Source organism: Lupinus angustifolius, chromosome LG13 (assembly GCF_001865875.1).
Source record: "Lupinus angustifolius cultivar Tanjil chromosome LG13, LupAngTanjil_v1.0, whole genome shotgun sequence".
In the NCBI taxonomy this organism is placed as follows: Eukaryota; Viridiplantae; Streptophyta; class Magnoliopsida; order Fabales; family Fabaceae; genus Lupinus; species Lupinus angustifolius.
In genome coordinates, this window is record NC_032021.1 from 2,754,555 (window position 1) to 2,778,756 (window position 24,202).

General features: G+C 32.3%; 3 protein-coding genes and 2 long non-coding RNA genes across 7 annotated transcripts; 2 read left to right on the forward strand and 3 right to left on the reverse strand.

Moving 5' to 3' along the window:
* On the forward strand, positions 2,717-6,246 carry LOC109363233 (xyloglucan endotransglucosylase/hydrolase protein 31). 2 transcript variants are annotated; one of them, XM_019609421.1, is made up of 4 exons: positions 2,717-3,009; positions 4,311-4,411; positions 4,514-4,731; positions 5,503-6,246. In XM_019609421.1, exons 1-4 carry the CDS (start codon positions 2,784-2,786, stop codon positions 5,861-5,863), a joined length of 906 nt encoding a protein of 301 aa, XP_019464966.1. In that variant the 5' UTR covers positions 2,717-2,783; the 3' UTR covers positions 5,864-6,246. The 2 variants fall into 2 exon arrangements, with proteins under 2 accessions (XP_019464966.1, XP_019464965.1); XM_019609420.1 differs by lacking the exon at positions 2,717-3,009 and adding an exon at positions 3,804-4,095.
* Positions 2,929-3,251, reverse strand: LOC109363234. The gene is made up of 2 exons (XR_002109477.1): positions 3,220-3,251; positions 2,929-3,003 (listed from the first exon to the last, which is right to left on the reverse strand). It is a non-coding gene; the product is annotated as an uncharacterized LOC109363234 (long non-coding RNA).
* On the reverse strand, positions 9,755-12,664 carry LOC109325912 (probable glucuronoxylan glucuronosyltransferase IRX7). 2 transcript variants are annotated; one of them, XR_002105196.1, is made up of 4 exons: positions 11,810-12,664; positions 11,421-11,671; positions 10,035-10,594; positions 9,755-9,994 (listed from the first exon to the last, which is right to left on the reverse strand). XR_002105196.1 is itself a non-coding variant. In XM_019558526.1 (3 exons), the coding sequence occupies exons 1-3, from the start codon at positions 12,467-12,469 to the stop codon at positions 10,114-10,116; spliced, it is 1,392 nt and encodes a 463-aa protein (XP_019414071.1). In that variant the 5' UTR covers positions 12,470-12,664; the 3' UTR covers positions 9,755-10,113. The 2 variants fall into 2 exon arrangements, 1 of the variants encoding a protein (XP_019414071.1); XM_019558526.1 differs by having other exon boundaries at positions 9,755-10,594.
* LOC109325913 lies at positions 12,550-12,945 on the forward strand. Its single transcript, XR_002105197.1, has 2 exons — positions 12,550-12,661; positions 12,850-12,945. It is a non-coding gene; the product is annotated as an uncharacterized LOC109325913 (long non-coding RNA).
* On the reverse strand, positions 16,456-23,236 carry LOC109363305 (DNA ligase 1-like). Its single transcript, XM_019609524.1, is given in 18 exon segments — positions 16,456-16,567; positions 16,675-16,752; positions 16,892-16,969; positions 17,632-17,688; positions 17,763-17,836; positions 17,920-17,991; positions 18,132-18,193; positions 18,273-18,374; positions 18,643-18,755; positions 19,868-19,999; positions 20,104-20,191; positions 20,398-20,492; positions 20,574-20,804; positions 21,124-21,240; positions 21,317-21,418; positions 22,200-22,316; positions 22,429-22,540; positions 22,645-23,236. Coding segments are annotated over 18 exon segments (2,193 nt in total). The 5' UTR covers positions 23,139-23,236; the 3' UTR covers positions 16,456-16,498.

Genomic DNA, 24,202 nt, shown 5'->3' on the forward strand with positions numbered 1-24,202 from the left:
TATCACAATTAATTGAACCGTGATTTACCCTTTTTAAGTTAGATTACATTGGATATAGCATCATCATAATATTAGTGCACTAAATAAGTCTTAGAATACATTTCCATGCAGGGGAAGGATTAACAATTATTTTGTACCATAACCATAAATCATGGAAGCATATGTGCGAAACATATGGCTGGTTCATTTCCATTGTTCTGAATTGTTTTCTTTTGCTTCTTCACAAAAATTGTATTAAAGTTTGTCTATAAATTCAAAGCAATGTGTTATTTTATTTTCGTTAGGCTAAGATACTATAAATAGTAATCTTTTAGATGTGACTCCTAGCCAATGAATATAGTATCTCTATTTGTGCTGTGTCCCAAATTTTGAGCAATCTATATGTTCCTTCAAATCATGTAAAAATAGAGGATATGTTTCCTTTGAATAAGCAATTCTCCTCAATTCATGAAATTAAGAACACCCCATATTAAAAAACTACACTTGACTTGAAGATTGAAGCGGTAGCCAAGAAAACTTGCCGACAAGTTTTATATTATAAAATAGGGAAAAAAAATCGTGATGAAGAAATAAGTTATTGATTTTACATTTATATTTAAGAGTAAAAATATCATTATATTACATCTGAACGGTGAATCTGTCACATCATATAAAATTTATCCTTTATTTTTTTTTGTATACTTCTCTCTAGAGTAATGAAAATAATCATGACCCTATGAAATAGCACTATGCAGAAGTTTGTGAATGAACAAAGATCTGTTCTCAAATCATCTCTTATATATTATCAGATATGAGCTAAGATTTTAGACAACAAATTTGTATACGTAAACACCCTTCTTATATACATTGATCGTTACTCTTGTTACTAACCATACACTCACATAATCTCCACTTTTTGCAAACTACTATGAGACAGTTTTTCTTTGAAGTTAACATAACGACCACAAGTTCTACTATATTTATATTCAAGTTGTTGAGATTTCATATTTCATTGATGCCTTTTTAGATCAACTGAAGACTAAAAGCACATAACATTTAGATGTAGGGTTAGATAGAAAATTTGCAAGGTTGTTGATATTGCTGACCCAAAGATGAAGTCACACAATTAAATTGTAAATATGCTTTCCCCAATCTCAAAATAGTCAAAACATGCAAAGTAGAATAGTGGTTATATGTTCCTTTCCAAGTTGCTAAGTAAGTGTTGGCTTAAAACTCATCAACCAATTATTAATAGAAAAGAAAAATATACATGTGAATAAGTTTTATACATTGTCATACAAATGAATGGTGAATAATATATTAAGTGTGTATAAATTTTTATACTGTTAATGCATAAATATTACAATTTTAATAGAAAGACACAATTTTATTAGAGAATAAGATATACAATGATAGTGTATGAATTTTTTATATTGTCGATATATCACTCACCATTAAAATTAATAATCATTAATGTTTAAATATAAATAATATAATGGAATGATACACCATGTAATGTAATGTAGATAAATATATTATATTCATTTTAATATAATTCATAATGGTGTTTGGGATTTTGTAGCGTTGTTTTATTTGGTGCAACGGAAAATTTTGTAACCTTGTTATTAATACCAAGATACTAATCCTCACCATTAATTGTGGCACTGTGCTGGAAATTAAGAGAGGCTGCCAAACAATTTTTGATTTTTTTAAATTAATGATATTTTCTCATCTTATAGTCAAAGAACCAAACAATTTTTGGTCTAGGAGCATGTATGGTGCATAGGTAAAAGGGGATAATATATGTTGTTCCACAAATTATGTCATTGCATGTATCATAACCGTAATTAGTTGAAAAAATATTTTTAAATTAAAAAATTAGTAATTAATTATTTTTTTGACCAACTATAGCTAAACTATATGTACTGAAACAATTTGTGTTACAGCAGATATGTGTAATAGCTTGCCACAATAAAGTACATCTCATTTTTTATAGCAGTCCAAATTACTTGCCACAATAAAGTACATCTCATTTTTTATAGCAGTCCAAATTACTTGCCACAATAAAGTACATCTCATTTTTTATAGCAGTCCAAATTACTTGCCACAATAAAGTACATCTCATTTTTTATAGCAGTCCAAATTACTTGCCACAATAAAGTACATCTCATTTTTTATAGCAGTCCAAATTACTCTAATATTATCATAATAACCTTGGTTGTATATTTTCAAGAGGAAATTGAATGCAATATTGAGAAAGTAATTGAAGAAAGTTTTCATTAATTACCAAGTTATCCTTTCCCATCACATTTCCCAAAGAAACTTGGTGGTACATTTGCAACCCATGTTTTTCTCTTCAGCATTCCTTGTCCTACACTGCTATTGTTCTATGATTTGGTGAGGCCAACCATGCATATATCTAAAGTTATCAATGTCAGAGGTAACAAAATCAATGTCATCAATTAAACCACCAAAGCTTCATTCCTCCTACATGTATAATTTTCTAAGTGATGGTACATTATAAGTTTGTAACAAACAAGTATTTTTCACTTGAAAAGGAAGTTCACCCATCATGAACATTTTATAAGAGAAAAGCCAACACCACAAATATACTATTCTTTATCACAAATGTGATAATTTTTTGTCATCATTTATAATTCCCAAATATACTAACTTATCACCTTTTTGGTATTGTAGGGCCTAAAAATCCCTTTATATATCCAACTATGTAGCCATACATTTTCATAAGCACCAACTAACTTATAATCTCATACCCTACCCTGCATTTTAGCAGAGTCACTACAATGCCATCATCACTATTTTCTTTCCTCTATGTGGCTCCTCTCTTTTCTTTTCTTTCACTCTCATCAATTATTTCTTCTAGTGCTCAACGTCCACCTTCACCTGGATACTACCTTACTTCTAAAATAAGTACTGTTAACTTTGATCAAGGGTTTAGAAACCTATGGGGACCTCAGCATCAAAGACTTGACCAAGGCTCATTGACAATATGGCTTGACTCTACTTCAGGTATGTGAATTTGTCTCATCAGAATAAAATATCTCCTTATATCACGACTTTTCTAACCACTAAAATACTAATACGAGAATATACTTTATTCTCTTCGTCTTATATCTATATAGCTCTCAATTTCTTTGTTATTTCTTATGGAAAGTTCATTCTTTTCATGATTACTAAATAGTACCTTAGTGCATACTCTTACTATGACTAATTTTAAACCACAGGGAGCGGATTCAAGTCACTTAACTCTTATCGATCTCTAATATTATCATAATAACCTTGGTTGTATATTTTCAAGAGGAAATTGAATGCAATATTGAGAAAGTAATTGAAGAAAGTTTTCATTAATTACCAAGTTATCCTTTCCCATCACATTTCCCAAAGAAACTTGGTGGTACATTTGCAACCCATGTTTTTCTCTTCAGCATTCCTTGTCCTACACTGCTATTGTTCTATGATTTGGTGAGGCCAACCATGCATATATCTAAAGTTATCAATGTCAGAGGTAACAAAATCAATGTCATCAATTAAACCACCAAAGCTTCATTCCTCCTACATGTATAATTTTCTAAGTGATGGTACATTATAAGTTTGTAACAAACAAGTATTTTTCACTTGAAAAGGAAGTTCACCCATCATGAACATTTTATAAGAGAAAAGCCAACACCACAAATATACTATTCTTTATCACAAATGTGATAATTTTTTGTCATCATTTATAATTCCCAAATATACTAACTTATCACCTTTTTGGTATTGTAGGGCCTAAAAATCCCTTTATATATCCAACTATGTAGCCATACATTTTCATAAGCACCAACTAACTTATAATCTCATACCCTACCCTGCATTTTAGCAGAGTCACTACAATGCCATCATCACTATTTTCTTTCCTCTATGTGGCTCCTCTCTTTTCTTTTCTTTCACTCTCATCAATTATTTCTTCTAGTGCTCAACGTCCACCTTCACCTGGATACTACCTTACTTCTAAAATAAGTACTGTTAACTTTGATCAAGGGTTTAGAAACCTATGGGGACCTCAGCATCAAAGACTTGACCAAGGCTCATTGACAATATGGCTTGACTCTACTTCAGGTATGTGAATTTGTCTCATCAGAATAAAATATCTCCTTATATCACGACTTTTCTAACCACTAAAATACTAATACGAGAATATACTTTATTCTCTTCGTCTTATATCTATATAGCTCTCAATTTCTTTGTTATTTCTTATGGAAAGTTCATTCTTTTCATGATTACTAAATAGTACCTTAGTGCATACTCTTACTATGACTAATTTTAAACCACAGGGAGCGGATTCAAGTCACTTAACTCTTATCGATCTGGATACTTTGGTGCTGCAATTAAGCTTCAACCTGGTTATACTGCAGGAGTCATAACATCCATCTATGTGAGGATTAGTCTACAACTTTAGCTAATGTTGAAAACAGATTTTTGTTTTTTCTTCTAGTGCAAAATTTCATTGTTCTGTTCTGTCATTTCTGAATTGCAGCTTTCAAATAACCAAGACCACCCAGGGAACCATGATGAAATTGACATTGAATTCCTTGGTACCACACCAGGTAAACCATATGTGTTGCAAACAAATGTATACATCAGAGGAAGTGGAGATGGGAATATTATAGGAAGAGAGATGAAATTTCATCTTTGGTTCGATCCTACACAAGATTTTCACAACTATGCTATTCTATGGAAACCCAGTGAGATAATGTAATATTTTTATGCACTATATGTTCTTAATTTGATCAGTTTCAACATCTTTAGTTGTGAATTTTATTTGTCCGCACTTGCATAACCATTCTTACTTAAAGACAAGTTATATTATACACTCACACACAAACTTATCCATGTATTAATATTTGCAGTTTTCAGTTTTCACCATATGGTTATAACTCATTTTAGACTCGGTCCAATTTTTATACACATGTTCTTATTTTGTCACATACCACATATATGCATAATTTTATATACCTACGTATTTTTTTATACTTCCATTATAATTTTGTCATGTAGCAGATAAGAGATGGATATTACTTATGCATCATTTTAAAGTAACGTGTAACTAGGTTTTTTGGTGCTACCTTTATGTGTATGTCTCATCTACTATCTAGTCAGAATGATTGGCCCTTATTTACTAGAATTCACTTGAAAACATGATTTTACAATAATAATGGAATATGATCCCCTATCTAATAAACCTATGGTCTTTTCATGCATTTATCAATTGAGATAAATAATGCATACAGCTCCTTTGTTATTTAATCATTTCGTGTAATGATGATTAAGATTTTTCACAAACCCCACCTACTTTTATAATTTTTTTTGTACCTTGGAAGAAGTTAAACAAAAATTAAAACATGGGGAAACATATAATCTGAAAACATATTTGCCTGTTTTTGTGATAAAACCTCGCTTGTGGGGTCTGATCTTTGGCATTAAGCTTACTAGTTTGTCTTATTATAATGGAACCAATTAATGCAGATTTTTTGTGGATGATGTGCCCATAAGGAGGTATCCTAGGAAGAGTGATGCTACATACCCTACAAGACCAATGTATGTCTATGGATCAGTGTGGGATGCATCTTCATGGGCAACAGAGAATGGAAAATACAAAGCAGATTATAGATACCAACCCTTCATTGGTAGGTACAGAAACTTCAGATTACAAGGTTGCACCATTCAAAGCCCTAACTCTTGCAAACCACCCTCTACCTCACCCTATGGCTATGACAGCCTAAGCCCTCAGCAATTTGCATCCATGCAATGGGCCCAAAACAACTACTTGGTCTACAATTATTGTCATGACCCTAGAAGAGACCACACACTTATCCCAGAATGCTAGCCAAATAAGTTATTTGTCTCTTACATATTCAAATTGTTGATGTTGATAAAAATCATATTTTTAAGTACCATATGATCAACTTTTTGGATGTGTATGAGACAGTTGGTTCAAGTTGGTGTGTTATGTTACCTTTATATTGAAAATATTAGTTATGATATAGTTTATTTATGGGGTGGTTTTTGAGACGGTTAATGCTGAAGTGTAATTGCAAGAGCAGTTGAACGTCCAAGCCCTCCAATGATTGGAATGTTTTTGTTGTTTTTGGTGTGTTGTATTATTACTTGAGGAGTACTTTGCTGTAATCGTTTTGAAATCAATTTGATTTGGATGCTTTCTCAATACGTGTTTGGATGTGGAAAGAGAAATAAATGACTATGTTACCTGAAAAAACAGGACAATATCTATGTGTCAAAGTATGTTTTAAATTAATGATAATAAAAGAAAAAATAATGAATATTTTTTTTAATTAACATGATATAATATATTTTAATTGGTTTGGAATATGATTTGGAACATACTTTAGAACTACAGATTCTTATACAAAAAAAAAACAATCTCTTTAATGAACTCTCTTATGCACATTTGTTGCTCATATAACATTGGACCACCTTTGTAATAATTGTTCGCTCTGTTCTATTATGGGAATGGTCATTGCTAAGGTCCGTTCATAAATTTGTATTTTGTAACAACAATGATAACGGAATGGGCCACACCTTAATTCATTTTATGTACAGTTGTACCATGTAAATTGAGTTTCTGGCCTACCACTAATGGATAAATGAAAGTGAAATTTGCACGCTCGGATGATAAACTTTGATGTGTAGTTGTGTATTATATGTTTAGATATTGTTATACATATTCCAAAAAATGCTTTTATATATAAAATTAAATAAATATATTTTGGATGGTTCTGTATGGGGATGGTATTATCAAATTCTTTGTACTGACAATTGAGCATAGAAAGAGAAATGATATTGAGATTCGTACTCAATTTTTAGTAAAAAAAAACTATAGTATACATTTTATCATTTCACCTCTTCCTCCTTATCTCTACTTCACAATACCATCCCAATTGTTGGTTATTTTTTTATTGTACCATAATGATTCATCTGATATGATATTGGTTTATGATTCATGGTCCACCTTTTTGATGTACTACTGTTGTTCATGTTAGGTTACATCTTTTTGTTTCTACAACACGTTTGTGACCCAAGGTCACAAATGAAAAAAAAATCACATTATTGATTTTGACGAATGATTCTTGCCCTGTGAAGCTTACTTCAAGATGACAATATAGTTTTGTGGATTAAGGTCGTGAAAGAAAAATATGATAGGGGTTAATTATTGATTATCACCTGTCTCTTTGAAAAAATATGTGACAATTAAGATCTTAAGGTCACATATGTGGAAAATAGTCATATGTGGTCATCTAGGAGACAAATAACTACAGGACACATTCGATAAAACAATTATAAAAAAATACCTTTCTTTTTTTGCATTTTAAAAAAATATTGGGTTATGATAAATCTTGAAGATTGAATTATGAGAGAAACAAAATTTATGGGCTCAACTTGATGATGGGCTTTGGAGTTGAGAATTGAGTTGATAATATTTTGAAGAAACGTGCTACAGGAGATTCTATTTATGGGTATTTAGATCCAGACTAGTCCAAAAATAAAACTAAAAACCGATCCAAAATAGACCGGTCCAACTTGATGTTGGTTCCTATCCATGCACTTCATGGGCATTCCTTTCTTCCCTCCTATTCTTTATTCTTTAAACATTATTGGAATCATCATTTTAAACAAATGGAAATATTTTAGTTCATTATAATGTTTACACGCCTCCATAATGTCATGCCTTAATACTTAAGATTGTTCTTTATCACACACATACGAGCCATGAAAAAAGCAATGGGCCAGTCTTCTTCGATCAAAAAGGAGAAAATGAAATCAATAGGCCTAGGAGAAAGGTTTAAAAGCAAATTCCACAAAAAGGGCCCTTTAACAATCTTTTGAGATAGGCCTAAGTTTCAGCACGAAAACATGTATCTAATACATCCTTAAGGGTTTCGTATTTTTTGTCACATCATATTCATGAATTCTATGGTTAAATTTGTGCAAAATGATAACTTTTCCACTAAAAAATATAATAGACATGGTGAGTATATTATCACTATTTATATCTATTAACTGAGAGAATATATGAATGATGGTCCATCAAAACTCTTATAAAATAGATATTAACACACATTATAAGGGCCAAACTCATATTACTCATTTATATCAGAACAAATAAATACTCCAAACAAACTCTTTCTTCTATAAATTTATTTTGGGTGGTAACACATAAATTAAAGATTTGAGTAATGCTTATACATTAACAATATAAAAATTTATATATAATTTGTGTATTATCCACTGTTGTTTATATTATTTTGAAGGATCAATGATAATTAAAAATAAATGATGAATGATACAGTGATAGTGTAAAAATTTTTACACTTTAATTGCATATATAGTTTTTTCTAAAAAATTACGAGTAATATGTTTATATATATAAATTTAAATAAATATTTTTAAAATTATCCTTTATCTCAATGATACTTTTAATCTTTACATGCTATTGTTTATGTCTGAACTATATATGGAAAATAAAATTATAGAGAAAAAAATCCCCACTTTTGCATACAAACAAATAAAAAGAACAATTTTCTCTCTAGAAAATTAAAATGGAACCCAAAAGTTTATCCATTTGTGTAATAAATAACCTACGAATAACAATATTTTATTCTCGAATAAAGATATAATGTTTTAAGATAATAATCATGAGAATCAAAGTTAAAGTAACAAACAACTTTTGAGAAAAGAAAAAAATATATGTGATGACAACTTAATATTTTTTTAATGTTATTATTGCATCATTAATTATTTATTTTTAATTGTTATTGACTCTTAAATAAAAACAATACAAATAAATAGTAAATAATATAATTAAATGAGCATAAATCTTTATATTGCATGTCCTTACACATTACCTTCCGGTCATAATATTTCCTCAATATCATTTTGCAAAAGGGCATGACAAGATTATGAAATTACCTTGAGAATTATAATTATTTATGGATTATTAAATATAATACTTTAATTTTAACTTTCTGTGTTTTTTATTAGATTAATCCAATTCAAATCCATTTAGAGTGTAAGCAAGGAGCATGATTCCCTTCGTATATAAGCCATCCAAGTCTTGTGAATGACAATAAAAAGGGATTGAAAAGGTTGAACTCAAATAATTCCTCTCGGTATCTAAAAAGTAAAAAACTGAACGTGCACGACTGAAAAATCCAACTCAGACCCAATCATTATGAAGCTAAGATCAAATCCAAATAAATACTTAATTCAATCAAAAATATCAATTTTCGAGCAAATTCATAAAGAGCTTAAAAGTAACCCAAGAAGTAGACAACATTATTGGTTTGGGCATCGCAATGTTTGATTTTATCACGGCGCGTCGATTTTGACACTCTTACAGCATCCGTGACCACTGACACCATTTACCTTTCATAACAACTACATTTTTAAAATGTCTGACACAATGTTACAGTGTTACCCCACATTCCCTACTTCCTCTCTCTTCCTTCTCCATCAATCTTCATCTCTCATTAATCATTTCACTCCACCTTACCCATTTATAATTCAACAAATTTATTATAATCCAGAAATTGGTATACTGGTATAAAATCCCGCTATTCCTTTCGTTCTATTCTTAGAGAAGTGACACATGTTGTAAGTAACAATCATTCATTTCAAAAAGTGAAGGATATTTGGTAGTACAAAAAAGTTTAACAAATTCATAAAATACAGTAATCATTAATCAACAGCTAGGATTATGAAATGAGAAAAATGCAATCTTATAATTTAAATTACTATATTCCACTTATGATGTAGTAGTATTTATTTACAGCAATTTTTTTTACAAACGAGTAATGATATTTGTGTTTAGTGTTCACGTTTTCACCATGGGAGAATCCATTTTCCGCTTTTCATCCAAACCGCACGGTCTTGGAATCAATACTTGACATGTCATCAAATAACACTCCACGTCAGCATTAACATAGTCGAAGAAAATCTTCAACCTTATCATTTTTCACACATCAAATTCCATCTCTGAAGAAATTCCAGCTGTCTTCCACTAATTATTTATTATTGGATTGTCCCTTCAATAAAAATCAGTCTCAGAATTTCAAATCATTACGTGTCAAATTCCAATTGGCGTGAAACCCTGGAGCTTCTATAAGACCTATTCAGCTTCTCACTCAATGCACGCAACACCTGCCACGTGGCATCACCTTCAATGACCTGATTATTGAAAAGCAGAGCCTGTCTAGTCATTGGGTCCCACAAGTTCCTTTGTATTTCGCTCAAGTTTGTCGCCGCCACGTGCTCGAGTATCTCCGCCAGGTTACCCACGTCCTTCTCCGCCACCGTGACCGATATATCGGCCCATTTCACGGCGGAGGCGAAGGGCAACCGGATAGCATCCGCTATAACAACTGGTACGCAACCTAAGGCGACTGATTCAACCAGTCTTGGACTCCATGGGGCCCACCCTAAAGGACATAGACAGAAAACAGAACGAGCAATCTCTGACTGGTAACCGCTAAACCTATGCCTTCGTAGGTAAAACCTCCGGTCACCGTTGAATTTTTGCCATATCACCGTGCGCACTTTCCTTCAATGTCAAAACAGTAAAATTGTTAATATAATCTCTATATATTTGTTATCTTATTTAAACATATGCGATTATGCGTTGTCCTCTTTCAAAACCAATAAACCTTTATATATTTTTCTTATTGTACTCTTTTTTTACACTTCTATTTCTTCATTTTTAATATAATTTTCCATAAAATAAACTGTATTTAACTTTTATTTTATTTTTTATTTCTTAAATTATATGTATAATCTGCATGATAACTTTTTTACATCATCATTTATTCAACTTTTAATTAGTGTGATATTTTTATTTTACATGTTGTATTAGTGATTTAAATTGCACAATAATATTGTTGTGAGATTTAGGATCATAATGATTAGGTGGCAACAAAATCGCATCGAACTATTCCTGACCGCATTGTTCATATCAGACGGTATCAGCTTACATCAAATTCAAAAATATTTTTTTAATCATAAAATAATTCACATCACATCACAACGGCCACAATAATATAAATCGCAATAACCACAACTACTATAGCAATCACGATCGTAATTTAAAACATCATATTATACTTTACACCCCATATATTCCATATTTTTTATGTTAGTATGTTTAAGGTTATGAGTATAGTGTAAGAAATGTTGAAATGATGTAATTTTTTAAAACAGATTAAAATATAATCATTTAATACACTTTAGAAATAGATTTAGGGTATAAAATATATAAATATTTATTATATTTCAAAAAAACATTAAAAAAAGTTAAAAATATAAAAAGAAAAGTATATCCAAAATTAATGCAAAGCAGAAAATAAAGTGAAAAATATTAATCAGTGCATTACTTGCTGTAAAATCGTCCACTGACGTTCTTAGGATGAACCTCCATTTTGCCCCGGAAGAACACCCAAATATCTCGCCGCCTGTTCATCGGAGCATTCTTCATCGTGCTCCGTACACTTTCCGGCGAAACGTACGGTGGTATCACCACATTCTCAACCTCTTGGCACGGATGTTTGTGAACAACCCCAAAAGTCTGTAACACAATGGAGTTCTTCATTATTTCTGGCACCCCATCTTCCATTGCCACGTCCTCCTTTAAAAAAAACAGAAATTGAAAAAAAAAAAATCATTTTCAGAATCGAATCTATGAAAGTAACTTAAGAACAACGCTTCATGTTTTTAACAACGGATACAAAACATGTAAAAGAGTAAATTTGTGTTAACAACGTACCAGAGTGTGAAAACAAGAGCCAAAATCGTGGGACGCAACAAAAACATGGTCGGAACCTCTGCTTCGGTTCCAAAATATGTATTCTTCGGAGATGAGTTTAACTGCTGACGCGATTAGAGAACGCGCGTGACCAATCGCGGGGAAGCCATTGACGGCGCTGAAGTTACAAGAAACATAAACTGGGACGAAGAAAAAGTCAGCATCATAAGGGTCAAAGGTTCGAACTTCAGAACTCAATAGTGCTCTGTGAATAGCAACTTCGGACGCAAACAAATGGGTTTTGCACCTTTTATTTTGAAGCCAAACCGTGTTGAATTTTGGTGGTAAATCATACACAAACACCTTCATATTCTTCAACAAAGAGTTACTTTGTTGCTGGTCTTTTGAATTTGTAATTATTGGAGTTATGGTGATGTTCGTGGATTCTGATTGTGAGAGTATTCTGGTGTTTCTTGAGTTGTTGTTGTTGTTGTTGTTGGTGATGAGATATGAGGTGAAGAAATAAAGGGATAGAGAGAGCCAAAGAAGCCATTTGTAATATGTGTAGAAACAACAAGAATTTTTTTCTTGTTGAGGTCTTCCATGTTTGTGAAGGATTTTCATCTTAACATAGAACCCTCTAGTAGTAGTACTCTTTGTGGGTCTTTTTTGCTCCAACATTTCATTTAAATTCAAACCAAAAATAGAACGAATAATAAGGTAAAGGAGAGTGGTGTTGAAGGTGTGAAAGGTGTAACAATAAGTAGTTCACAGAGTGTTTTCGATTCTGGTTAGGGAAGAAGTAGAGATGAAGAAATAGTGGGAAATGTTCTGTTAGCACTTCGTTTTTGCACCAAGAATAAACAAATGGGAGTTGTGTTTGTCTATTAGTTTAAAATGTAAAGTTTTTTATATTGGTACATTGTTTATTATTGATTTATTTTAGTTTTATTTGAAAATTGGTTATAGTTAATATATGAATAGTAAATAATTTCCTCTTGAGAGAATATAAAAAATACTTACACTATCATGATTAATACTCTTTTTATTTGGATAATGAGTTTGGATTTAATAAATACAGTCAAACCAAGATGGTTAAAGCTTTTGTTATTTTCTTATTATCATTATTATTTCAGGGTGTATAGAATTTATAAACAAGAAAAGAGAGACAAGTATAGAAAGAGAGAGGAGGTTTGTTTCAGAGGTCACATGGTGAATGGTGATGGATCAGAATGGTGCATGGCGAGGGTCAAGGTTATTAAGCAGCTTTTATTAGTTCACTATTTATCTAGTCAAATGATTGAGCTGTCCCCATTTCATGTGGTGTGTGCATTTTGGTGGTCCAATTAATATTTGTGACATTATTATTATATTAACGGGTTAAGTTATATATCTTAATACATCAAATCATTATGACAACTTTTGTTTTTTATATTGCTAAGGGTTTATGAATGAGAAACTAGTTATCTATTACAACAAATGTCATTAACAAGAATTCAATTATTTACTTTTGATTGTTTTGAAATCTAGCAAGGTCTTATACAATTACACAACTCAGATTCTGTTTGAGGAAGAAACAGGGAGTATACAGCTAAGAAGGTAAGGTACAAGTAGTTCAAAACTGTGGATTGCATTTGATGCGCAGTGCTGTGCCATTATACTAGTCTAGATGCTCAGAACAGCTAGATTTTATTATTTTTAAGAAAAAGTTTAAAAGGAATTCCCTTTTCTTTTAATATTATTATTCTTAATGGATTAATGGAGTTGGGAATGAAATTCGGATGCATTGTTTAATTTAAATAATTAAATTGAGATTGTTACTAGACAGCTAATAATTTAAATTCAGACCCATTTAAATGCACACATAGCATTAAGATGTTGATTTAGTGATTTAAAATCTCATTACATCCTTAAATATTAAACTAAGTTAAATATTCAACCATTCTAAGTACTATATGTTGAAAGGGCTAATGAATACTATTCAATAGACCAAAAAATATTAGTTCGGGTGAGGAATACTTTTTTTTATATAAAAAAAGTTACAAGTATCCATGAATTCAATTTTATTCTGAGTCAAATAAAATAAATATGAATTGCGATGATCTCTAACAAATTCATGCGTATTCTTAAGGATCCAGAGTTGGGAGAATTGTGATTAATCTAGAATAAGCTCTAGCCACATGAACTCCAATTATTATGGAATCTGGATTGAATTCAAACAAATACACCAACTAATTAATTCACTTATAAACATCTTTAAGTAAACGAGAAATGAAAATGAAAGGTGGCCATGGCTATCGTGAGTTGTGTATCATACAAGAGAAAGGGAAAGTATGGGACATGTTTTTTTCTATAATAATTAACAACTAACAAGTCTCGTACACGCAAAACAATAATTTCCTCCTTTAGAAACACACATAATTTGGGGAAAGAAAGTATTAAACAGTGAAAGTGATTAAGTTAAGATAATAAAATATTTGATTCAAATAAGTTATCTTTCATGACTATTATTATTAAAATTATGATATGTTTCATATTTAATTTGTTTCTATAGATATACTTTTATAAACAAAAAATAAGATATGTCATAATTTTAGTGAATAAAATAAATAATTTATCTCAAGGAATATTTTATTTTCTTAAGTTCAACAATTTAGATTTATATTCTTTTTGAAATGACGGTTTAGATGGTAATTTAACCAATGAAAGAAGTAGGGTTCAAAAGAAAGCTGACGTGTGGGGCTTAATTTTACTTTTTAAGGGTCATCATGCACTTATATAATTAACATCTATTTTTACTTTGAATTCTTTAACATGAATCTTAGAACACTTTTAATATTTGTCTAATTTTGTTGACGGGACAAGTTGTAGATTATATATGATTCGTCCGTTTAAAGAATGAGCAATGTGGGTTTGTCTTAAGGTCAAAGGCAAGTGATTAGTATGCGTGACCTAAATGATAATATCGAATAGGGACATTCTATAAGAAATATGATTCCATTGGAGGAATTTTATGGTAGGAATCTTGGTCAGATAACCATTCAAATAATCAGATTACTTGCTTCAGCAGCTATTCAACTCTAATCTTTACGCAAAATTGTGTATAGCCTACGTTCTCATCATTTGTTTTCTTTATATTTAATGGATACAATATCCTACTATTATGTGCACTGTTAGTCATATCATGTCACATTTTAACATGCTATGATTTTTTTAAACTTCCATGTGTGGGGTTGAGATAACACTTTCCACTCTAATCATGAAGTTAATAACTTATTGTAAACAAAACTTTATTGTTTCAGTTTGGATTTGAGCATCATGACAACAAAACAAAAAAAGTGGGATATTTGTAATATCATGTTACTTGGGTCCAGCTCCAGCTATGGATTATAAGTATGTGTACATAACCTATACCTCTATCTATATTTATATTATTAAGTATAACTTTGCTACGTTGTTGTCTGCTTTGCTAACAAATTTGAAGCCAATACCCGTGATGACAAGGCATCTATGCAGGGATTTGCAATGATTTAGCTCAATATCTTGAAATTTAGTCAACTAAATTTGGTCTTAATTTAGTATTATCCTCAATAGTATTTTATTTAGTTGGATATTACGTCAATGCACAGTTCTCTACATAACTGAAAACTACCCTACAAAGGATATAATACTTATATAGCAGTGTAATTTAAAGTAATGAAAATTAATGACGATTAACCTAAGAATGATGAATGATTTACGGACAGTATAAAGAACACCTACACCATCAATGTATACATATTTTATCGATAAATTACATAAATTCTTACACTACCCCCACAATAATATGGAATTGAAAATAATAAAAAAATACGTCACTTGTTTGATTAGTTTATTTGGATGGCATGAGATGGCGAAAAGTTGACCATTTGCTACTGGACAAAGAGGAGTATTTAATTCATCCATTATTGTTAACGACGCGTATATCATGTGTTCAAGTGAGGCGAGAGAGTGAACATGAAAGCCGAATTGAAATATTGGTTGAATTTAAAGACTGGAAATTTACAAGTCCTATCATTATTATCCTTTGCATTTATGTAAGTAGTTGTGAGACACATGCTTCTTTGCGTGGCTGTATTAGTTTATATTTTGCTTTGCACACTTATGAATAATTATATTATATCATGGACCTAAAGAGTCACTTCGATTGTTAGTGTTATGAGACATTCAACATTAGTATCTAGAGTTAGAAAGAAGGTCCACTGCATTATTTTACAAAATGAAAAACGAAAGATATAGCTCCAGATATACATGCCCTGGGAATCATTTGACAAACGAGCTTTAGTATTGAGATGCTATGAACATGTGAACAACTTTTAAGCACTGTTTTTTTGCCAATGGTAGCAGCCTTAAACTGCAGAGCACCATGTTAAAAGAACAAAACGTGTATTTGTACAAGACTACAAGCAGTACTAAGTGTCCCATCCGAAAAATGATAAAAATATAACATTCTGTTTAAAGGGCAAATGCATACTGTTTCAACTCTCCCTGAGCTTACTCCGAATCGCACACTGAATTTCCTGTAATGTCGAATAAGCAGTTATGGTCCCTGACCTACTCACCTACGCTTAAGGAAAATAATTTGCATCTACGCGTCTACTCAAATGGGATTATCAGAGAGCAATGCTGAAATTTTATGGTTAAACAGCATGAATGAGTCAGGATTTATCCTCAATCATCTTCATCCTCATCTTGGTTGTTCACATGATTATGTTTTTGGGCATTATACATATCGGCAACCTGAAAACATGAGTCAAGATTGACAAAGGAATTAGGTTTTACATTTCCACGTTACTATTTCAATGTTCTAAGGTATGAATTGGTCAAATATTCAAGACTGTACTTACCTGCTCAGATGATGAGGCCTCTTCCGGAGCTTTGTCAGGTCGCACACGAATTAAACGTGGGAACCGAAGTGAAATGCCCTTCATTGCAAATAAAAGCACAACCAATAGAAGTTAAAATCAACCATTATCGATTAACCAATGGTAACATTCAAACAGACAGTTCCAAAGTGAAATGAAACTTCTAGCATTTCCATCATTAATTCATAGTTTCTAATACCTTATTTGAATCTACTATGCCCACTGCAGCACGGTAAACAGGGCTAATGGTCAAGTCTGCAGCTTTCACCTCCCACACCTGCATGAAATAAGATCAATTTCAATGGCGAGCATACGTAAATGTTCCGATGTGTGTGCATTAAAAAGGTAAAAAGGGCGGCCTAGCGCACAAAGCTCCCTTTTAGTGGGGTCTGGGGAGCCTTGCCACCACAGGTGTGTATTAACAAGGTAATAGCAAAAATTCCTGTCTACTCTAGATCTTTCCCTTGTTTACAATTACATTGCCATAATAATAAGCTAGGGGAAATGATTAAGTACCCTTTATCATTAGCATACAAGGCACTGTGCCCGGAATTGTAAAAATGAAAAAGATCACATAGTTGGCTAATTGCATGCATTACCCTCCACATTTTACTTAATTATGCACCTCCAAAGAGTCCATTGTAACCAAAACGCCACATAAAAAACAAAACATATAAACTCTCCTCCCATTCTAACCACTTGATCAAATTAGGTGACCTTTCAACCATGCTTAAGTGTCCCATCATGATAGCATCAGCTATCACCAACAGTATGAAAATGCTTCCAGATTCCATTTAAGTAATAGGAAAATCAAAACAATTGGACAGTACTACCAGCAAGAGTTAAGCATATGAAAACTCATTAATGAGAGTAGACTTAACAGACAAATCCAGAAAACAAAATTAATGAACATACCAAGAAAAGCCCAATTACTCTTACCTCACTGGTTTCAAACCAGACATCAGGGTTGATTGTCTCTGCATATCTATAGTATGCCTGGAATTAAGTAAATTAGTTCATAAATATTAAGACTCAAACCAGCTCCAAAGAGAAACAAGAGAGGCAGGGACCTTTGGCTTGGGAATCACTTTAGAACGAAGACTAGTAGATCTTTCTTCGAGCATTTCTTCAGAGAATCCCGTTCCTACCCACCATAACATGAATATTATGAAACATAAGTTTAATAGACAAAAGAAATCAGTAATGACTTAACATGTAAACACTCACCTATTTTACAAATACTTTGGAATTCTTCATTGTTGTTGTCATAGCAAGCAAGTAGAAAGGCACCATAGACTCCTACAAGACAACATGCCACCATCTCAATTCAGACTGCTTTGAGCTAAAAGTTACAATATCAGTATACAGGAAATCCCAAGGGCCTAATATTATGCAATAAAGGCACAAACACATTAAAAAGGGTATCCTTATGAAGTAACCTGTACGTTTCCCACGACCATGGAAAGCAGCAATAGGTACCAAATCTAGTGAGTCCCCTATACTGCAAATTAGAGCCAAAGAATAAATACAAATCCATTGAGATAAAGGTGAATTAAGAAAAAACATTATCACATCCTTACTTCTCCATATAATCTTTCTTCAGTTTTAGCCAGTTGAGTGACCGCTTGGAAGGTTCATATGTAGCATCATCATTTAATGTTTTAATAATTAATCCCTCACAACTAAAATCAAGAGAAAAGCCACACGTTTATAATTCTCATTCAAATTGTGGCAATAAAAACCAAAGTTGGAATAACTGTGGAAGTTAAACATACAATTAAATAGCAACTCTGATGCCATATCAATGCCTATCAAATGCTTTTGATACATAGTTCAAACCACATTAACATAACTTACAGAGTATACTAAATTATGCTCAAATGATACCAACTTGGATAATGAAAATTTTACCAATGTAAATTCAATTTAAATAGAAGAATTAAGAAATACCTTGCATCAACAGCTTGGTCAAGAAATTTCTGTACTTCCTCAACATCATTTGATATTATTGCTGTTGCAAACTGAAAAAATCCAGATTCTTCCTCAAAAGAGGCATAGAGATGCTACGGAGAGAAATTCAGGCACCCGTCAACATATAGTTCGTACTTATAAAGCCCATGATTAATGGGAGAAGACAGTTAATAACAAATACATGATATTTAATTACTAATTATGCTTGAGCATTAACATTTGAAAAACAGCATAACAGAGTCCAATTGGCGTCTCTAGCAAACTTAAGAGCACAACCTTTTGAGTTCCCCAACAAGGATTAATTGCATTTCTATTTCCAACATGTATTTGATTGGGCACTTAACAAAAGGCTAAAAAGCTTTAGCTATTAGTCAGTGCTGAAATAATCTACTTAAGTGCACAAGCCCAAGTACCACAATTAAATTTGTTCCAATCAACAATGTACCAAAGCAATATGCTTGGAGCAAGGCCAACAATCTTCTCTGATCCGGGCTCATGCAATACCAGAATGTGAATATAACTCCTAACCTCAGTTTGCTAGCACTTACTGAATCAATGTTTAACACCAAGTTAAAAGCTATCGAAGTTGGCCAAGGGAAAACTTTTTTACCGAAGCATAAAAACCAAACACTACAATACATTATACAATAATCTACCTAGGCTGTGCCAGACATGATATAACAACAACCAAGTCTTTACCTCACTGGGTGGGATCGGCTACATGGAATGAATGACACCATAATATTATATCATAAATCATGTTTATCGATAAAGCATTGATCTCTAAGTCTTTCTTAATCATTTCGCCTATGGTTTTTCTTGCTTTGCCTCTTCCTCTAGGAATTGGACTAGCCTCCATTTGATCTACTCTCCTTATGGGGAGCTTCTACTGGTCTCCGTCGCACATGTCCAAAGCACCTAAGGCACGATTCTACCATTTTTTTACAACAGGAGTTACTCTAACTTTCTCCCTAATGCATTCATTTCCAACCCTGTCTTTATCTAGTGTGCCAAGACAGGATGTTGACCCAAAATCTACAGTTGTCACCTTTATATTTCTGGGGACGCCTTCAAATTGTCTTAAAAAGTGAACCAGCTTCTGTTAGGTTTCCACTTTTCAGCCAGTTATATAGGAAGGACTTAAAATACTTATTAAAGAAAACAATAAAGTGAGCAATTGGCAGAGAAAGAATAAAATTGGTACCTCTCTACGGATTTTCAGGTTTTCCTGAAGAAGTGCTTTCCCATTAAGATATAACAAATCAAAAGCAAATATGCAAACATCAACCTTTATATCGTTCATAGTGACATTTTTGCGAGCCCGGGTACTAAGAACCTGTCAAGATATTAGGTCGTAAACATATGCCTAATACTCTAATCTTACAACTGCTTAATATAATGAATTAACGCTTACAAAATACAGTACCGGCATAAGAGTACCTGGAAAGGAAGGATTTTCTTCTTAGCACGATCATATGCAACAAGCTCACAATCAAGAACAAATGATGATACATTTGATTTCTTTAACCTGTTCACTAACAGCAAATATCAGAAACTGTGAAGATAGAAAAAGAATGTACTGAGAAGCAATTCAGTTACTTATCTCACTATATTCAAAATGTAAGATTGTTTGCTTCAAATGCAGTTTCATGTTGCTAAGGAAGTGTTCGCAACAGATCCAAAAAGATGCTATCAATCCTCAAATATGATATCCTCAATTCAGTTTTTATTTACCTTGAAACTGCAGCAACAACATCAGGAAACTTCCCAGTGTTCTGTTCTGCATTTCTACTGTAAACCTCAACGGCGCCATTTTCCATGTAATGTATCTGTTGCATCAAGGCTAATGTTATATAATAAGCATCATAAACAATATACTTCTGATGGATGTTTTGACCATGAAATATCACCTGGGCACGCTCTCCATCATATTTATATTCACAGGTAAACTCCACATCCTAAAATTTATTTAGAACTTCAGATACACCTTTGGTTGCTTTTGACAGCATTGGTCCAACTGGAACGCCAGGAGTAAACGTACATGTCTTTGGAAGCTCCCATACACCATGTGCAAGCAATGCAGATGCTATTTTGTCATAGTCCGGAAGAACAGAATAAACGTGTTTAACAATCTTTGAAGCCTGGTGCAAAATAAAATCAGATTTTTTTTAAATATCTAATTGGAAAGGAAATTTAATCAATTTCTATAGCCTATTTCATGCTAAAAAAATGCATAATAACTAAGGAAAAAGGTTAGTATCTTCACCAGAAAGCACAGATAACTGCACAAAAACCTATTGCAGCAGCAAGCCCCCACCCCCAACTTATAATGTTGATGAACTCACAAAGGTCTAAATCCCAAAACACACATTATCATTCACCCTAGTCTCATAAAAGAATGAGCCATTTAAACAATAACTCTCTGTACCATACTTCCCAATCTCAATGAGATTAGATTACCTCTTCGAAAGGAGACTGAACTTCAGGAGGTGCTGTAGAATGTTCTTCAGTGTATACTGCAGCTTGGCCTAATGCAGCTAGGAGAGTTTGCTCAGCATACCCAATTCGCAACTTAGCCTAAAAAGCAAAGTCAGAGTAATTGACATGAACAAGTAAGTCGGTCACATTATTTCAATAGAATTATATTTTCAACCTGTAACAAGCGGATTAGATATTGAGGTTCACAATCAGTTGCTGCAACAAGGAGTGCTTTGATATGATTCTTTTTCTTCTCTTGACTGTCTTTTCCAGATTCCTGTACACATTTAGAAATAAGGGCAAATTAATAACAAATTCTAGCAACATTCAGCTCCCATCAACAATTCTTCCAAATTCCAAAAAATTCCTCTATCCTTCTCATAGGCTAGAGACTACACTGATTAACCTCTACCAAAGTTGCCAAACAGAGAACAACATGTTTAAAGATAAAAACAGGAATAGAACACAGTTTTTGGTAAATTAGCAAAATATAAATACCTGCAAGATAGAAAAATGATATCAAATGAGAATCCCTCTCAAACAGGTTATGTTGATACAGCATATTAAACTCAAATAAAGTGTCAACCATAATCAAGTATTAACAAAAATTAGCTGAAAACGGTTGTCAGAGTTTTATGGACATTATCTGAATAGAGCTTCAATAACGGACTCCAAGTCTTCAATATAACCTCATCTCTAAATTCATACTTGTGCATTCTACTTTTTTAGTACAAATTACTTTACTATTATTACCATCATTAGAGAACACAACCAAACTAGTTATCCCAAAAAAAGGCTTGTCCTTTTACTTGTTGTCTTCAATCATACTCAATCATGAAAATGAAATGTAATCTAATAATTTTAAATTCCCCCTCTATGCATCAGCAGATAAGCTTAAGTTGCATGCACATCACCACTAATACAAAGTATATGTAATGGATCAAAATCTCTGAGAAAGAAGATTCCTCAAACAATACTAAACACTAATTAATACCTAAATCTAAAACAACAAACCACATGCTCGAGTAGAGGGACTGAAAAGGATAGATAAGAATAACCTTGGCAATAAGATGGAAGGTTTTGAAAACCTTCCTAATTGTCAATGGATCAGGTTTCCGCATCATAGATTGGGAAGACCGGCTTGCTTGGGCAACAATTCCTAAATCACCTTTTTCCTACCAAATAAGAAACAACAAACACCACTTTATTGATCAAAACTCCAACTCTTGGAAACAATTTCTATATCAAAAAATACGGAAAAGCAAGAACACATCCAAAAAGAATCACCTTATACTGCTTCTTAATCTGTGCTTCAGTCCTTCCACATGCCTCAGCGAGCCCCTTGATAATGGAAGCATCTCCAATTCCCAATTCTAACCCTTCATGCGCCGGCGCAATCCTAAATCACACTTAAATTATATGCTATTTTGCATTCAAAACATACATAGCTTATAATCATTTCCCACCACCAATACGATTAATCAAAACCAAATATGCACGCACCGATTCGCGGAAAGATAAACAACAGGGATCAAATCCTCAGGTGTAGTATATATCACAGTCCTCAAAAGATTGCACACTATATCAGTAATAACAATCCTTCCGGATTCTTTTGAAATCATATCAAACGCTAGAGAAAGGAACAGAAACGGAACGGGATCACCCTTCTCCCATGTAGCTACGGAGCTAGGTTTGAACTCGGAGGGTTTCTTCTTCAGCAGTGGAGCTAATTTCTTCAATTCAGCGTTCTTCTCCAGCGAAGAAGAATTAGACACATTGCGAAGCTTCTTCGGTGGCGGTTCAGGTTTCACGGAGTCCTGAGAATCAAGGGTTTTAGGGTTGCTGCTAGGGTTCAAGGTTGAAGCGGGAGCGGGGGTTGGGGGAGGTGGAGATTTTCGTTTCTTAGGGGAAGAGGTTGTTGAGTGAGGAGGTTTCTTTTTTGCGGCGGCGCGTGCGGCGGACATAAGGGCGTCGAAGGCGGAGGGTGGTTTGGACATGGTGATAGAGGAGCGAGTGAGAGTGGTTATAAATGGCGGGAACTTGCTCAATTTCTCACTCCCTAATCACTCTTTCTCTAATATGGGATTACCTAACACTATCAGTTATCACGGTGTGTTTGTGTAATAAAATAATGTGGTCATTTCATCTTCCCACTTGTACATTCTAATATATCATTATCAAATTAGAATTAAGATTAAGATTTGTTTCACCCTAATAATCCGATATCCAGTTCCACTCTTTCATATCTATATTTGTGAAAATATAATAACCATGTGACATTTAAGGTGGTTCATAGCCTTAATCTGCGTCACTTCTACTCTTATAATCTAAAATATAGTATGTAGTTCCAATTTTTTAAATATAATAGTATGGTTATACACTTCAACAAAAAGTAATTTTTACACCTGTGTAATTTTTAAATATAATATACATATATTTTATAATATCAATAAATCATGTATTAAATCATTATATTTCTCATTCATATAGGTGGAATATTAACATTGATTTTTTAGTGTATATATAGAATATTAACAATTATAAATGTGTTTGTATAAGCATTTATTTGTTGAAAGTGTAATTATAGAAAATATTTGATTCTTAAATAACTCAATAAATAAAATTCAAATTGTATTGGATAATATCTCACATCTACATTCTCTATATAAAATTATAAAGATAAGGAGTCATTTTTTCATCATATTTTTTGTGATTACATTTATAAGTATCATATAAAGTCATAAGGATTTTTTAGCATATCTCTTAAATGCTTATGTTTTATTTTAGATTAATGTTCATTGTGTATAAATATTTGAATATATTTTTAGCATTCAAATATTGTATAATTAAATGTTATTTATTTGATTATGTTTTAGCTAATAATCATTGTATGAAAATAACTCATAAATTAAAAACACACTAAGTTAGGATATGACAGATATTTTTTCTGATAAATTTAATAAAAAGAGTCTAATAATTGATTTGTTATATTACTAATTAAAATACATATATTTTTCATGAATATATATACCATTGTTATCTTTTAATTAAATAATATAAT

What these genes read in the sequence shown, in the direction of transcription:
- LOC109363233 (XM_019609421.1), top strand. Translation starts at nt 2,784, where the DNA reads ATGCCATCATCACTATTTTCTTTCCTCTATGTGGCTCCTCTCTTTTCT. An exon ending in ATGGCTTGACTCTACTTCAG is followed by an intron (nt 3,010 to 4,310) that starts GTATGTGAATTT and finishes TTTAAACCACAG; the next exon opens with GGAGCGGATTCAAGTCACTT. An exon ending in GAGTCATAACATCCATCTAT is followed by an intron (nt 4,412 to 4,513) that starts GTGAGGATTAGT and finishes TCTGAATTGCAG; the next exon opens with CTTTCAAATAACCAAGACCA.
- LOC109325912 (XM_019558526.1), bottom strand. Translation starts at nt 12,469, where the DNA reads ATGTTGGAGCAAAAAAGACCCACAAAGAGTACTACTACTAGAGGGTTC. An exon ending in GCTCTTGTTTTCACACTCTG is followed by an intron (nt 11,672 to 11,809) that starts GTACGTTGTTAA and finishes TTTTTTTTAAAG; the next exon opens with GAGGACGTGGCAATGGAAGA. An exon ending in AGTGGACGATTTTACAGCAA is followed by an intron (nt 10,595 to 11,420) that starts GTAATGCACTGA and finishes TTGACATTGAAG; the next exon opens with GAAAGTGCGCACGGTGATAT.